General features: G+C 42.9%; 6 protein-coding genes and 1 non-coding gene across 7 annotated transcripts; 6 read left to right on the top strand and 1 right to left on the bottom strand.

Annotated features, from left to right (window-relative positions):
- The first annotated feature begins 288 nt into the window (after nt 1-288).
- V2V93DRAFT_t74 lies at nt 289-362 on the top strand. The gene has a single exon. It is a non-coding gene; the product is annotated as a tRNA-Val (tRNA).
- Nucleotides 295-1604, top strand: V2V93DRAFT_376982 (uncharacterized protein). Its single transcript, XM_066911884.1, has 4 exons — nt 295-441; nt 512-918; nt 979-1147; nt 1214-1604. The coding sequence occupies exons 2-4, from the start codon at nt 676-678 to the stop codon at nt 1480-1482; spliced, it is 681 nt and encodes a 226-aa protein (XP_066762851.1). The 5' UTR covers nt 295-441; nt 512-675; the 3' UTR covers nt 1483-1604.
- On the bottom strand, nt 1446-3473 carry V2V93DRAFT_376978 (uncharacterized protein). Its single transcript, XM_066911883.1, has one exon. It carries the CDS (start codon nt 3331-3333, stop codon nt 1681-1683), a length of 1653 nt encoding a protein of 550 aa, XP_066762850.1. The 5' UTR covers nt 3334-3473; the 3' UTR covers nt 1446-1680.
- Nucleotides 3474-3594: 121 nt separating this feature from the next.
- V2V93DRAFT_329923 (fungal-specific transcription factor domain-containing protein) lies at nt 3595-6229 on the top strand (the record flags this gene model as incomplete). The annotated part of the gene is made up of 3 exons (XM_066907640.1): nt 3595-4243; nt 4305-4639; nt 4694-6229. 3 exons carry the CDS (start codon nt 3595-3597, stop codon nt 6227-6229), a joined length of 2520 nt encoding a protein of 839 aa, XP_066762849.1.
- Nucleotides 6230-7138: 909 nt separating this feature from the next.
- On the top strand, nt 7139-9665 carry V2V93DRAFT_376971 (6-phosphogluconate dehydrogenase). Its single transcript, XM_066911882.1, has 5 exons — nt 7139-7278; nt 7538-7542; nt 7657-7691; nt 7941-8037; nt 8099-9665. Exons 1-5 carry the CDS (start codon nt 7265-7267, stop codon nt 9418-9420), a joined length of 1473 nt encoding a protein of 490 aa, XP_066762848.1. The 5' UTR covers nt 7139-7264; the 3' UTR covers nt 9421-9665.
- A 197-nt stretch (nt 9666-9862) lies between these two features.
- On the top strand, nt 9863-12376 carry V2V93DRAFT_340987 (uncharacterized protein). The gene is made up of 2 exons (XM_066907800.1): nt 9863-10028; nt 10095-12376. The coding sequence occupies exons 1-2, from the start codon at nt 9969-9971 to the stop codon at nt 12189-12191; spliced, it is 2157 nt and encodes a 718-aa protein (XP_066762847.1). The 5' UTR covers nt 9863-9968; the 3' UTR covers nt 12192-12376.
- A 135-nt stretch (nt 12377-12511) lies between these two features.
- V2V93DRAFT_351980 (uncharacterized protein) lies at nt 12512-14578 on the top strand. The gene is made up of 2 exons (XM_066907991.1): nt 12512-12617; nt 12687-14578. The coding sequence occupies exon 2, from the start codon at nt 12699-12701 to the stop codon at nt 14196-14198; it is 1500 nt and encodes a 499-aa protein (XP_066762846.1). The 5' UTR covers nt 12512-12617; nt 12687-12698; the 3' UTR covers nt 14199-14578.
- The last annotated feature ends 809 nt before the right edge of the window (nt 14579-15387 follow it).

The raw sequence follows: 15387 nt of genomic DNA, 5'->3' as shown, positions 1-15387 counted from the left end.
TCTGTCTGTCACGCATTTGCGCGTTGGCTTTAACGAGCTACGTTATTCACTCTCAAAGAACGCGATAATTAATTCAATTAGCTAAAAAAGTTACTAAATTGTTTAAAAATTACTATAATAATTTATTCTGTTAGCTGAGCCAAGTGTGAGCACACCAGAAAGCTATAAATAAAACATCAACGTAATATCCGAATTTTTTATGTATTTGAGGCTTCAAATGTATGAGTTTCTTGGCATAGTATTTTTGCATCTTGTCACAGCAAATCTGTTGCATATTGGAAGAGTGATGGTTCGATGGTCTAGTCGGTTATGGCATCTGCTTAACACGCAGAACGTCCCCAGTTCGATCCTGGGTCGAATCACCCCGTCTCTTTTTTTGATTAAGAATCGCTTTGTTTACGCGTCGCAAGACATTTTAGTTATTTTTTGCCAGAATAAACAGTAAGTGAAGAAATATTATACTGTTTATCTAGATATGTTCGCAATATTTATGGAGTAACTTATGATTAAGAGAAAAATGAAATAACATTTGAGAATGTTAAAAGTGACGCGTCTAGGAAGTGAACACGAAATTACATTCGAATCAAAACAATTTTCAATAGCAAATCAGTCCTGCTAGTAATAAGATTCTTAGGCGCTTCAATTATTTTTGATCTTGCTGAGGTTCAATAAGTCATGGATCAGTCGTCTGAGTATGAGGATGAAGAGATGAAAGATTATGAATACGAAGACAAAGTCGATGAAGAAGACGAAGACGAAGAGGACAACCACAGCGAAGAAGAAGACGAAGAAGACGACGACGATGATGATAATGCTGAAGATGAGGAAGACAATCAAGAAAATGGCCCAGCTGCAGAACGCGAAATTAAAGAACTTACTCAAGATATTGCTTCAGATGGTCCAGCCGACGACGAAGTGGTGATTACTATCCGTATTTGAACGTGATATGAACTTTTATTAACTGCTAGTGAATTCTAGGAGTTTTATCTTCCCTTGGATCTTTCTACAGTCCCGCAATCTTTAAATAACGTGACGGGTTTCCAGGTTGTTAATTTACATACTTCACGTCCTCTCATTTCTCTCGGATCAAGAGTATACGAAGGAGAATGGCAAGACCTTGTCGGCACAGACATGCTTTTCAATCAAGGTACGCAACTTAAAACACTAATCACTAATAGCAAAATATCAACACTAAAATAACAAAAATTTGCAGAGGCTCAACTGATTGGGACAACGCGACAACAAATAAAGCTATGTCTTGGGCAATTAGTGAAACGAGATGAAGCAAGAAAGGCAGTCAATAGTCAAGGACGATTAGCGGGAGTCGACTGGTCCAATGCACAGAAAACAATCAATCGCAAAACTACTCTACTCGAGAAAATTGTTAGTATCGATAGAAGGAAGAAAGAATTAGCTGCGTCACGAGAGAAGGACGATGATATTACAGCAGACGATACAGTAGCAAATTTACAAGAGGAGTAAAACATGACTATTGACTAATTGTAGAGATGCAAGCAAAGAAGCCACGCCCGATGAATGTCTCAAGATTCAAATATTACATATAATCAAAATAATAGTTTAAAAAAAAAGTGAGAAAACAAAAACCCAATGAACAAGATACATATATACCATGTAACAAAGCAGACCCAATTTATATATATATAGATAGATAAAATCAGTCTACTCTAGACACTTTTTGATACACTGAACTAAATCTGAAGCGCGCACATCCAGTACCGCAGATTCTTTATCTTCAATGCCAAACCCAATTAAAATAACATCACTTAAATACCCATGGTAGTAATCACTCTGAAGACCTCGTAACTGAGGATTGTTCTGCCAATCTTTGTAACTACTGCTGGAATCGCGATTGCTCTCTTGGATTGATAGGATTTGCTTTAGCTTCTTCTCTGTTATGCGCTTTTGAAGAGATCGTTTGTCTTGTTTTTCCTTAGGTTTCTCGCCATCAGATTCAGTAGCACTGGTATCTTTCTGCTCTGAATCTGACGAAGAAGGCGAGAAATCTTCTTCAGCAGGAGTCTCAGCTGCAACTTTTATTTTATACTTCTCGAGATTCAATTCTGCTACTTTTTCACGATTCTTGCGCGGCGCCTGTCTAGAATCCCAAGCTATGGTAGTGGTATAAATGAGATCCTGCTCATCAGCACCTGCATAGATCAAAGGCGGCGAAATACCAATGACATCGAATGGGAAATGAGCAGAGGTCATGACAACTCGTCGCTCGTAATATGGACGGTAACCTTCTTGAAATTTGACGTGAATGATTGAGATCAGGACGGTGTTTTCGTCAGTAGCCGTACAAGGAAACTCGCAGAGAGAAAGTCGGAGAGTATTTGTAGCCTGACGAAGGACAGCTGATTGTTTCTTCTCAACAAGAGCCTGGATGCACTTGAAGGACTTCGGCGCAAGGTTGCGATTTTGCCATCCGATGGAGGAAAAGGTGCGAGGATAAAGATCTTGCTGAATAAAGGTCTTGTTGGCCTCAAACATAAATGACCAGTTTTGTTCCATCTCTCGACGCGGCTCCGGGCGATTCAGTTCGACAGGATCAACGTATACAAGAGGCGGATTTGGGAAATACTCGGTGAGAGATGGGAAAAGAGCACGCAGATCAACCATCCAGACACCGATGCAACCTTCTACAGAATTTCCCGAATAAGTAAGATAAGGGGTTCCCTCAGGGGAGAGGAATACACGCGGTGTCTGTGGGCCTGTTCTGAGACCGAGATAGAGGTGCTCGCGACACTCGCCTGATTCAGGAGTCTCGATGATGACTTTGACAGGTTCGGTGGCACATTGCAGACCTATTCGCTTCGAGATTGTTTTCTGGCCGCGGGAAAGGTAGCAAGAATATATTTCGTAGGTGCTTCCCTTGACTTGGCTGGCGAAGCCGACGTATGGGTAACTCGATTTGAATGGCAGAGGTAGGATGCTTGGGTTGAAGCGCGGATTTGCGGCATCTTTGCTAGCTGCAGAAATGTGACCGACAAGATTGAAGTTGATGCGCATAGCGGTCATAAAGGGATTCGAGACCGAGGTGAGTACGAGACGCGGTTTGCCTTCGAGATGAGTGGGACAGCGGCGCGAACTGGTCTGCAGGAAGGGCGGATCGAGGTCGCCGGGGAGCATTTTGTCAGTGCTCATTGGGCCAGAGAAGGGCAAAAAGGTAAATAGAAGAAATAGCAGAGCCATGACGAGGAGAACGGCGAGGGTGCGCATAGCCCGTGGCATGTGCATGATCCGGAACGAGCGAGCGTAGCGGTGAACAGCGCCCAGTCCTCGCGGCAGAGACTTTGCGCCGGACTTGTCCATCTGTGCGATTGTCAACTAAGCAGCAACAATAGCCCTATCCGCGGCAAAGAATTGAGGATCGAGAAAAGAAAGGATTAGAAGAAGGATGAAAAGGAATGAAGAGAGAGAGAGAGGTTTGAACAAATCTCGCCAAATCTCGCGGTGCAGCACTCTACTAAACCCTTTGTTCAATTGTCAGCAGACAAGGCCATCGTGTAACTGTATAAATCTCGAAAGTGCTTCTCAACGAACAACGTAAGACGAACAAAAAAAAAGGGCCGGATGCAGGCGCAGTCGACTTCTCTGCCTCAGCGGGCTGATGCAGATCCCGCTTCTGCTTCATCTTCGTTTTTGAGCGTATTGAATGCGGGCAATAGTACCTTGGCTAGCAGCAGCAATACCTCTTCTACCATCGGCTCCACCTCCACCAGCAACAGCAACAGACCCTTTTACACTCGCAACCGCAGAGACCGTCCCTGCGATGGCTGTCGCAGACGCAAAACCCGCTGCTTGCGACCAGAAGGCGCAGCGGTCTGTACAATGTGTGTCTCTCATGACGAGGTTTGCACCTTCGTTCTCGAACCCCCCACTCGCCGTCGCCAACCGGCTCTTGCTGCAACCTCTTCTCCGTCTTCCTCTTCCTCTTCTTCTTCTTCGTTTCCGTCTATGCCTATGTTGAGCTTATTTCCTCTGAACTCGTCGTTACAGCAGCAGCAGCAGCAGCAGCAGCAGAGGCCGAACCCGCAGCCTTCTTCCACTGCCGTTACCACAGTACAGCTCTCCGATATCCAAAAACCTATCGACCTTTCAGTATCAGTATCAGTATCGGATTTGGAACACAAACATTTGGATGAAGATTCTAATGAATCTCTTCCGCTATCAAAGCGGCAGCGTGTACTTCCCGATCTCGAGAGAGATGCCGCCGACGAGCGTATGTTACTAAATATGCCGTAAAGGTATTCGGCCAAGTACTAACTAGAAGGCTACATTAGAAGGCTCTGATATTATGGATCCCATATCGAATGCTAGCTCACTAGGTATGAATGAAAACGACTATTCTGAACTGGTCGGTCCCAACCTTCTCGACCACGAATACCAATTTGTCCATCGCCTATCTGCCGCGGCTGGTGAACGTCTACAGATTTCAAAGTCAAATTACTTGCGTCCAGTATCAAGTGATGCTATCTTTCTGATGACCGTCGATCAAGAACTTGCTGAGGATCATAAGCTTGTGGAAGAGATTGAAAGTATAGTGGAACCGTACGGACCGAAACTTGTTGCTCTCTATTTCAGAATAGTTCATCCTTCGTATCCAATTATTCATAAAGTGAGTTGGAAATCTTTTCTGTAATATATATACCTCTCTATTAACTGTCTATAGACGCACTTTCTTTCGCAGTATAAATCTTCGCCGAAATTAATCTCCCCTCCATTACTGGCTGCTGTTTACTCGCTAGCGCTGAACTGGTGGACATACGACCATGAACTTTCGCAAGCAGATGTCCAGCCTGATTCTTTCAAACTAGATTCAATTGCGTTCACGGCTATTCAAAGACACTTGCACCGAGCCCGGCTATCGACGGTTCAGGCTGGACTGCTACTTTTACAGAGGAAGCCCGAGTCTGTCAATGGTGGATTAACTTTAGGAAAGACACAGGTGTCAGCGTTCACCGCCCAGCTGGTTGGTGTTGCACAGGCGCTAGGATTACATCTTGATTGTAGCCGGTGGCAGATTCCGTCATGGGAGATTCCGCAGCGGCGTCGAGTTGCATGGGCACTTTATGTGCAAGATAGGTGGGCTGCGCTTTGCCATGGGCGACCGTCATACATCGATGAGAAGAATTGGGTTGTGCCGATGCTCGATTTAGATGACTTTTGTGTGGAGTTATCATCAGCTTCTGGAGTTGATAACGGAGCAGAGTTAATGATTGAGATCTCACAACTAACTTCTATACTGTCGGAAATTTTGCAGACGTTTTTTTTTTCCGAGTATACAAAGTACAAGCATGAGATTCGAGATCCGCAGATGGTGTTCGATCTAGCAAAGCCACTGCAACTAAAACTTCGCCAATGGCATGCCGGACTATCAGATTGTCTGTACATGAAACCAACGAACGTGGTTAATAAGCGATTGTGTACGACTGGGTATCTCCATTTAGCGTATTATACGGTTGAAATCACTTTGCATCGTGCTATTCTACGAGCACTGGAAGGCTGCACGGATAGTGTGGTTATTGTTAAATTTCGGACAGCCGCGAATGATCGAGCTAGTGTGGCCGTTAATTTTGTGCGGTCGTTATCGGCAGAGTACTTGGAAGCGTTTTGGATACACTCTTCACGAGACTGTTTGGTCGAGATTGGACAGTTTTTAGCATTACTCGAGGTGACTGCGACGTCAAAAGATGAAGCCAAGATATACCATGATTATAAGGAAGGATTTCAATGGCATCTGCGGGTGCATTCTCGAGCTGCCTGGATGTTTGAGTATGCGTTATTACGCTTAGAGAAGACGGTATGGTCTATATTTGCCGCGGTACCTTCTACATATTCGACGCAGTTGCAGCCACCACCTCAGCAGAATCCAGATCTGCAACAGCAGCAACAGCAGCATCAATCGACAGCCCAGAAAGAGAATAAGTTTGCGTCACCATTACTCTCACAACATAATCAGATTTCGATGAGGGATTTGCAATCTAATACTATTATGCGTCCGGCTTCACTCAAACAAGAGCCTGGACTGGAGATTGGAGATGAATATTGGGCTAGTCCAGGTAGTAGTGTAGATGAAGGAGGGATTTCTATACAACCTTCAATAACTATGAATGGAGATGCAGGTACAGGGACTGACGGTATTGTTGGATATGAGGATGTCGGCGCGGTACTTTTTGAGAATGAATTTGTTCAAGCGAGCAAGTAATTTTAAATCTGTTATTTTTTCCTCTTTTGCTGGGATTATTTTTGGATGGTTGATTTTTTGATTTGGAGAGCTATAGGATGATTAATTACAGTTATGAAACTTCTTATTTGTGTTTTTCTTTGGATTGTTTCTCTTTTTGTCCCTTTTTTTCTATCGATATCTAATAATTTGTAATTTAATTTACGTGCAACTATTTTACGTGTATTGTAGGGAGATATTGGCTGTGCAAGCTGCTGAACTGTTTGGAATTGGGGCGGTAACTGTTGAGGTAGGAAAGCAGAGGAGACGCGTGGGGGGCCAACAGTCACGTTGGGTTAATCAAGATGTGGATGTGATTCAAGTATATTATCAAGTTCCGCACATTTTAACAAAAAAAACAGAAGACCATTTAATAAAACGATTTCGGTTAACTGGAGATAACGTAATTTCGAGCGAAGAATATTTCTAATTGAGTGTAATAGTTAATACGAAGTTTGTAACATAAATCTGAGTTTTGAGATTAGGATATTCTATACCATTAATATTATCCTATTTTTTTATTTTATTTTATTTTATTTTTGTTTTTTTCATCAATTTTAACAGCATCTAATAAGTTTTCGTCAAAGATAATACTCTAAAAACTAACCCATTGAATAGTAAAAAGAGAAGGGCTCGAACGGAATTTTGATAATTTTGCGGAAGACACTTGCCCGGGCGAAAACCGCCGCAATCACTAAAAGCAGCATTTATAACAGTACAATAATATACTACGCTATATCATAGATATTTTTTATTAATTACCGTCATTGCTATCTCTATTACTGTGCTCAATCGCCGATAGCGTCTGCACAGTCGCGCGTAAGTCAAAAAAAGAAGACAGCCCTCAAGCACCCTAAAGTGGTTTGACTTGCTCGTGACGGACTGGTCCACCGCCGCGCAGCAGCCAAAAGATAATAAATACTCGGTTCAGTCCGGTCCGCTCCTTCTTCTCTCTCTCTCTTCACCACACTCACTTCTTCGTCCCCATATATTCTTCACTTTACCTGCTCATTAACAATGTCTGCTCCTGTGTATGTTTCCTTTTTTCCTTTTGTTTGCTTCTTCTTTCGTTCTCCTGTTCCTGCAACTCGGTTGTGCGGGCCTTAATGCCTGCCTTCCGGCTGCATCGGGTGTGCGCTAGATTCTCTTTATTCTACTCAATTAGCATCATTCTTCTCTTCTTTATGGCTGCAATTGTATGCTTTTGCTTTTGTTTTGAAACTTGTACTAATTTATTTGGGTTTCTGTCTCGCTGGCACCGCCGGCAGACTAAAACTCTTCTGATTTTAGTGGTGGTATGTCCTTAATTCTTACAATCACATCTCAATTACTCGTCAATTAATCAAATCATCAATTGGCTGTTTAAATTTAAATTCTGACTTTTCTGACTTTTCTTTCTTGTCGCACAGATATTGGCCTTATTGGTTTGGCCGTCATGGGTCAGGTATGTCTCTCTTTTTGCTTTCACATTCGGCATCCTCAATTGCACTCAAAAGCAGACCCTTTTTGTCTTTTGGCCATTTCTCCTTTTCGGCGAATTGTTTTTGTTTTGTGCTCTTTTCTGTTTCAATTTGTGCTTCCTCCGAGAATGCTGGGAGTCTTGTATGCGCTAGTCTTAAAGAGGCTAGCGCCAAGCTACCGACGGATGTCTCTTCTCCGGATTTTGATTCCGCTAACACTTGATCTTCTTTAGAACTTGATCCTTAATGCTGCCGACCATGGTTACACTGTCGTTGCTTTCAACCGTACCGTCTCCAAGGTCGACCACTTCCTTGAGAATGAAGCCAAAGGTGTGTTCAACCCGCTGACTTCGTATTTATAACATAAATCTTACTGAATCCTCTACTCTAGGCAAGAGCATCGTTGGTGCTCACTCCATTGAGGAGCTCTGCGCCAAGCTCAAGAAGCCTCGTCGTATCATCCTCCTCGTCAAGGCTGGTAAGGCCGTTGACGATTTCATTGACCTCTTGATTCCCCACCTTGAGGCCGGTGACATTATCATCGATGGTGGTAATTCTCACTTCCCCGACTCTAACCGCCGCACCAAGGAGCTCGCTGACAAGGGTCTTCTCTTTGTTGGATCCGGTGTGTCCGGTGGTGAAGAGGGTGCCCGTTACGGTCCTAGTTTGATGCCCGGTGGAAACGAGGCTGCTTGGCCCGCTATCAAAAATATCTTCCAGGACATCTCTGCTAAGACTGACGGTGAGCCTTGCTGCGACTGGGTCGGCGACGAGGGTGCGGGTCACTTTGTTAAGATGGTCCACAACGGTATTGAGTATGGAGATATGCAGTTGATTTGCGAGGCTTACGATATCCTTAAACGCGGTGCTGGTTTCACCGACAAGGAAATTGGTGACGTTTTTAGTCAGTGGAACAAGGGCGTTCTCGACTCATTCTTGATTGAGATTACTCGTGATATTCTCTACTACAATGACGAGGACGGAACTCCTCTCGTCGAGAAGATCTTGGACAGAGCTGGACAGAAGGGTACCGGAAAGTGGACCGCCATCAACGCTCTCGACCTCGGCATGCCTGTCACTCTTATTGGAGAGGCTGTTTTCGCCCGGTGCCTTTCGGCCATCAAGGAGGAGCGTGTTGCTGCTTCTAAGGTTCTCCCTGGACCTAGCCCGGCCTTCAACGGAGATAAGAAGGAGTTCGTTGACCAGCTTGAGCAAGCTCTCTACGCTTCTAAAATTATCTCCTACGCCCAGGGCTTCATGCTGATCAGAGAGGCCGGCAAGGAGTACGGCTGGAAGCTCAACAATCCCGCCATTGCTCTCATGTGGCGAGGTGGCTGCATCATCCGATCTGTCTTCTTGGGAGAGATCACCCGGGCCTATCGTAAGAACCCCGACCTTGAGAACTTGCTCTTCGATGACTTCTTCAAGGCTGCCATCACCAAGGCCCAGGACTCGTGGCGCCAGGTTGTCGCAAAGGCTGTGATCTGGGGTATTCCCACTCCGGCTTTCACCACTGCTCTGTCTTTCTACGACGGATACAGATCGGCGCGTCTGCCCGCCAATTTACTCCAGGCTCAGCGTGACTACTTCGGAGCTCACACTTTCCACGTTCTGCCTGAATTTGTCTCTGACAAGTACCCTGCTAACACTGACATCCACATTAATTGGACTGGCCGTGGTGGTAACGTCTCTGCTTCGACTTACCTTGCTTAAGCGTATCGTGGGGTAAATTTTGTTTAGTTTGTGATATTTTATTTTATATTTATTCAACTTTTGGGAATATCAGTAAAATACTCTAAAATACTCGTTTCTGTTGTGAACGACGTGATGTGAAGAAAGAATGTTTGTTTAATAGCAAAGATTTTCCAAAAGAAAAGGTGAGTATGCTGCGTGCTGCGTGCTGCCGGTGACGGATGTGATTATAAAATATAATAATATATGTGCTTAATCTTTATAAATTGTCTGTAGAGCTCCTATATCGCCTTTGCCTAATAAAATGTAAACATTCTATTTGTGGTCGTCAGATGACTTTGTATTAGATGGTGTAGAAGACAATGTAAATATATTTGACGCCATTGCTTAGTAGTTAGAGCTACGTCACGTGACGGAAGAGAAAAGCCATCAATATGATGGCCGTCATAATACAATGCATGACCTTCATAATACCAGAAGTGAATGCCTCGCAAGTAGCCAAAACATATATCGCCACCCGCTTTTTTTTGTTTCAAAAAGCGGTAGTCAAAGACTTCAAGAGTATTATAATGGTTGGCGTTGCCGGCGGAAGTAGGGGCTGCGATAGCTGTAAGCGTCGCAAAATCAAGGTCTAATCCCTCTCTTCTTTTGATGATCCCGACAAGGCTAACTTTTTGCAATATTTATAAAAACAGTGTGATGAAACGCTTCCTAGATGCTTGCGATGTATAAAATCAAACAGAGAATGCAGTGGTCCGGTAGTTGGCCCTATTTTTCGAAAACAGCATGTCGGTAGCGAAGGTGATACGCAATTCTATTCTGATGGCTCTAGACGGGAGAAGTCTGCTGGATCGTCTACAAGTGCAAACCGAAGACGCCGTAAGAAAATTATAGAAGGACTAAATGTTGGAAATGGGGACAACGCGGCTTATATAGATAGATCCAGTTCGATAGAAGAGATTGAGCGCTTAAAGCGTCTCGACCATCATGCCGACATTCCTCGCAAGATTTCACTCTTTCCCGAATATGATCTTTACAATTATTGCATTAACATATACCTGAATTGGTTTTCAGTGGTTGGTCATCCTCTTAGATTCAAAGGAGACGAGAGCATATTGAGCTGGTCTTCATCATTGCCTATGTTTGCCCTCTCCTCTTCACCGTCCGCCACCACTTTTGCCGCAAGAGCCTTGCTGATCTCGCACTGTGGCATCATTTTGAGAAATAAAGACATTGGACTGATTGGTGCAAATTGGTATGTGCATGCGTTGCGGCAGCAGAAGGACTTCATCGGTTTCATGTCGCAAGATTCTGCTGGAAAGAGAGCATCATCTTCCGGTTCTTCTGGATCACACTCTTCTGCTTTTGGCTCACTTTCATCATCGATAAGCTCTCCAAGTGCGGGTTCTTCTTTATCGGATTCTCCAACATATAGTTCTAGTGTTATAGATTGGGCTTCAAGCGATACCCCGGATGTGCCAATGCCCGCGCGTGACAGTCCATTGCTTCCAGAACACGCATCTTTCGCTACTATTTCAACGCCCAAGCTTTCTAATTTTAACGATATTCATTCTATGCGAGGAAATGAGATGTCGTTTGAAGATGATGCTATCGTGGCGGGTATGCTTCTGGCCGTGTACGAGCTGTTTAAGTTTTCGTCATCTGGGTCGTGGATAAAGTTACTTAACGGGGCCTCTGAGCTCATGCGATTAAGAGGGCCATACGCATATCGCAGTGGCTTTAACTTTGCAATCTTTCAAAGCATGCGAGGAATGATGGCCCTAAGAGCGATAACGTCGCGAGAAAGAACTTTTTTAAATGAGCCGTTATGGAAATCCGTACCGTGGCAATATAGTCCAAAAACGATTCATCATCGATTACTGGATATTATTATCGAAATACCTGACTTCGAAGACTTCTTTGATAAGCATTTCCTATATGCTTTCAAAGATGATCCAGCCGGACAACAAGATCAGTCTACCGGCCATACCGTGCCTCAACTACGTGATTGTTACCAGACCCGCGAAACATGGCTTAATCTGCAAGATATTTCAAAGAGGCTCGACGATATTGATCGTCAATTAGCCGAGTGGCTAGAGTGTTATATACCTGACGCACAAGATTACTTTTTTCGCGTTAGGAATCTCGCAAAGAATACAGCTGAATTTGATTTTAAAGCTGGAACTTTTATAAATGCTAGAGAGGTTTGCCGCTTATCTCAAACAGACGATAAAAGACGGTCAACGCATTATTTTCACCCTGCTCTTGATTATGCGACGTTGCATGATGCACGACTGATAACATTGTTTCATTCTGTGAAGATTGTCACTAGCTATCTACACCAATTGATAGCGCCAGCATTATTTTACGACTTCGATGAGTTTTACGGAAATCATATACTTAATAAGCAGCTTGAAGAGGAATATCGAACTAAAATGCAGCAAGTTATGATCGATTCGTCTTCTATTATTGGACGATCTTTTAAATATTTTTTATCTCGTAATTCTAACGCTGCTATTATGAGCCTGTTGTTTCCTCTAGGTGTTGACAGAACATCTCTCACTAATCCATATGAAAGAGGATGGATATGGGCTCAATTACAGGCAGTTCATAGTCGTATGAAGCCTTCAGGCGCCGGGCAATCTTCCAGCGCGGTGGATGGTCTGAACGGCGGTTTCATTCTCAAAGAGCTTGATTTTCATAAGTGCATAAAGGAATGGCAATTGTATAAAAGTTTACCTGTTTGTGAAGGTTGTGGAGAGCATTTACAATCAGGACTTATGGTTAACTAGTTATGTCTAGAGGACGGACAGGAGGTATTTTACTTAATCTGGATGTGGTGGAGTTTCGAGAGATTTATTTCCTTTTTTTCTTATTTTTCTGTTTTTGGTTATAATATAGTTAGTGTACGATTACTAGTGAATTTTATTGCCCTTGTATCGTTCTTGCTATCATCTCAAATGTGTTTTTATTTATTAGATTGTTTATTGCTTAATGTAGTCATGAATTTTCCCTAGAAACTGCTGTGCGCGCCTCGGAGGGCAAACGATAACTTTAAATCTTATCGTTCAGTTAAGACAGCCGCGACCAAATCAGTCACTGATTGCGCACAGGCTCACTTCCCGCGCTTGCTTTCAGCACCTGCGCTCTTGTTTTCGGCAATTAGAGAGAAATAAATTGCCTTTTTTCTATAATTGCTTCAAACCTCTTTTAATTACGTGAGTACAGGGCTTTACTGTGTTTTGTGAATTCTCCTTGAACTGCTTCATTCTAATATATATTCTTAGTCTTATCTCTTCATGGAATTTGACTTAATCATCACTAATGGTGTCGTGGTGACGGCTTCTGGGACAGTCCAGCCTCCTAATAGCGATATCGCAGTTAAAGATGGTGTGATCATGAATATTGGACGCAATCTTGTTGCATTCGCTGGACCAAATACTAAGGTCATCGATGCTGAGGGAGCACACGTCACTCCAGGAGGTGTGGATACTCATGTACATCTGTCTCAAGGTGCGGGAGGGATAACCATGGACGGATTTGACACTGGAACTCGCAGCGCTATTTGTGGTGGCACAACCACTGTTGTGTGCTTTGCGGCCCAGGAAAAATGGGATGAGGACGTGCTTGAAGTAGTTGCCAATTACCATGCAAAGGCAAAGTCTCAGGGTGGAACATATAGCGACTACGGTTTTCATCTCATTCTCACCAATCCATCGCCAGCGGTCTTGGATGAGCAACTACCAAAGTTGCGCAAAGAAGAAGGAATTTCCAGCGTGAAGTTGTATATGTCATATGACAATAGACAACTTAACGATGCTCAAATAATGAGCGTTTTACAGCGCACTCGTGCGCTGGGAATGACTACAATGATTCATGCGGAAAACTGGGATATGATCAAGTTCATTATCAAACAACTGGAAGAACGGCAACAGACAGATCCTTACTTTCACGCCGTCAGCAGACCGCCTCTTGTCGAAAATGAAGCCGCTTATCGCGCAATTGCTATTGCAGAATTAATGGATACACCTATTCTTTTGGTTCACATCTCTACGCGCTCATCTAGAGATCATGTGCGCGCAGCTCAAACACGCATGTTACCTATTCATGCTGAGACATGTCCACAGTATCTTTATTTACTCTCGGACGTCCTTAAGAAACCTGATTTTGAAGGCGCCAAATACGTTTGCTCTCCTCCAGTTCGCGATGATCCCGATGATATTGATGCGCTCTGGGAAGGAATAGCCAATGGGACATTCACAACCTTATCTTCCGATCATTGTCCATCATGCTGGGATCATCCACAAGGTAAGAAGCTTGGATTAGACGAAAAAACCAATATCGCGCGTTTCAGCGTTATTCCCAACGGTTTGCCTGGTGTGGAAACCAGACTTCCTCTGGGCTATCAAGGCGTAACAGATGGAAAGATTTCAGTTGAAAAGTTTGTTGAAGTCGCCTGTACTAATCCATCCAAACTTTATGGGTTGGACACCAAGGGAATCCTAGCTCCCGGCTATGACGCCGATGTTGTTATTTGGTATCCCAAAGATACCGTGCAGGTTTCTATTGCTAATGATAACTTGCATCATCGCGTCGATTATACTCCTTATGAAGGATATCGCCTAGGAAATTGGCCTCGATATACCATTTTGCGCGGGAAGATTGTATGGACAAGAGAAAATGGCGGTTTGGTTGGTGATCAAGGCTATGGAAAGTTCATCAAGCGAGCCGGTAATATGCTGCGTCAGCCTCGCGATAAATGGGTCAATGAATGGCGACCATTTGTGGAAGAGAAATAGAGGTCGCTATGCATTCCTCATTGTCGCTGCTGTTTGTACATAGAATCTCGGAGACACCCAAAGCATGTGTACATGAGCTATAATTGTAATTTGTGTTCATGCCAGTGCATCTAATTGATGAGATAACGCACTTTACTTGGTGCTTCTAGTGCTTCTAATTTTGATTGCAGGGTATTCATAATAATCATGCATTAGCCCCAAATAAACATATAGAACACTGTCTGTACTATAACTAATAGAAATATCACTGCTACCATTAGTTTAATATTGCATCTACTATAAATATAAGCACTATGTGAGTGCATATATATGTTTTTGCTATATTTTTCCTGAAAAAAATCAGTTACTAAAGCTGATGATAATTTGAGTCCTGATTAGTAGGTGAGCAAGCTCTCCTGTCAGCTATGCAGACATCAACATTTCTAATCCATTTCCTTGTGAATTGCAGTCCAAAATCCTCCTTACTTTTCACATGAATTCATCATTGCACTCAAGCAAATTTTACGTTCAAAGTAGTCGTCTCATCATTTTGATTATAAGCACTCACAAAGCTGACATTTATTTGAGTTCTTGAGTTCTCAATAGTCATAAGTATCCATTCATTACATGATTCCCTTTCATACTTTTTGTCAGACTGATAGCAGATTTTGTAAATTATCAAATGCTCTATAAAGAACGTGAAATAGTCCATATTTGATAAATACAGAAGATATGATAATTTTAGTGCAAAGGTTATAGTGTTAGTGATAGCTCCAATCCAAGGAATGACTATCTCAGTGTAAACCCAATCAGAGATCAGAATTGAAGCCAAAGATACAAGAGTACAAGGCACTTTAAGAAATAAGAGTAAATTTGTGAGTCTATCTAATATGTAGACTGCATAACTTTTTCTCCAATTATGTAGTGAACTTCATATGCTAAACATCATATAATCATTCTTATATTTGAAGCCTCATTTAAATTTCATGTTGAATCGATACATTCAATAGCAAAATAGATCAAAAAAGGAACCTCTCTGGGTTTTAAGATTAATTACTATGTTAAGAAATAGGAGAGCTTGCATTTTCAGTTGCCTCTCTTGCCAATGCTGCTTCTCAGTGGAAGAATCAGACATAGCACACAGTTGATAAGAGTTGTTATCCTGGATATTGATGAGACTGCTTGTTGACAGATTGCTGATAAAATTGCT

Source organism: Kockiozyma suomiensis (assembly GCF_038497685.1).
Source record: "Kockiozyma suomiensis strain NRRL Y-17356 unplaced genomic scaffold V2V93scaffold_24, whole genome shotgun sequence".
Taxonomy (NCBI): domain Eukaryota; kingdom Fungi; phylum Ascomycota; class Lipomycetes; order Lipomycetales; family Lipomycetaceae; genus Kockiozyma; species Kockiozyma suomiensis.
This window is presented reverse-complemented; position numbering and strand designations above follow the sequence as displayed.

Bases quoted from the DNA above. Each gene is read 5' to 3' on its own strand.
- V2V93DRAFT_340987 (XM_066907800.1), top strand. From the start codon at position 9,969: ATGGTTGGCGTTGCCGGCGGAAGTAGGGGCTGCGATAGCTGTAAGCGT. The intron at 10,029-10,094 runs GTCTAATCCCTC...TTATAAAAACAG, and splicing joins GTAAGCGTCGCAAAATCAAG to TGTGATGAAACGCTTCCTAG.
- V2V93DRAFT_351980 (XM_066907991.1), top strand. From the start codon at position 12,699: ATGGAATTTGACTTAATCATCACTAATGGTGTCGTGGTGACGGCTTCT.
- V2V93DRAFT_376982 (XM_066911884.1), top strand. From the start codon at position 676: ATGGATCAGTCGTCTGAGTATGAGGATGAAGAGATGAAAGATTATGAA. The intron at 919-978 runs GTGATTACTATC...AGTGAATTCTAG, and splicing joins GTCCAGCCGACGACGAAGTG to GAGTTTTATCTTCCCTTGGA. The intron at 1,148-1,213 runs GTACGCAACTTA...AAAAATTTGCAG, and splicing joins AGACATGCTTTTCAATCAAG to AGGCTCAACTGATTGGGACA.
- V2V93DRAFT_376971 (XM_066911882.1), top strand. The intron at 7,692-7,940 runs GTATGTCTCTCT...GATCTTCTTTAG, and splicing joins GTTTGGCCGTCATGGGTCAG to AACTTGATCCTTAATGCTGC. The intron at 8,038-8,098 runs GTGTGTTCAACC...CCTCTACTCTAG, and splicing joins CCTTGAGAATGAAGCCAAAG to GCAAGAGCATCGTTGGTGCT.
- V2V93DRAFT_376978 (XM_066911883.1), bottom strand. From the start codon at position 3,333: ATGGACAAGTCCGGCGCAAAGTCTCTGCCGCGAGGACTGGGCGCTGTT.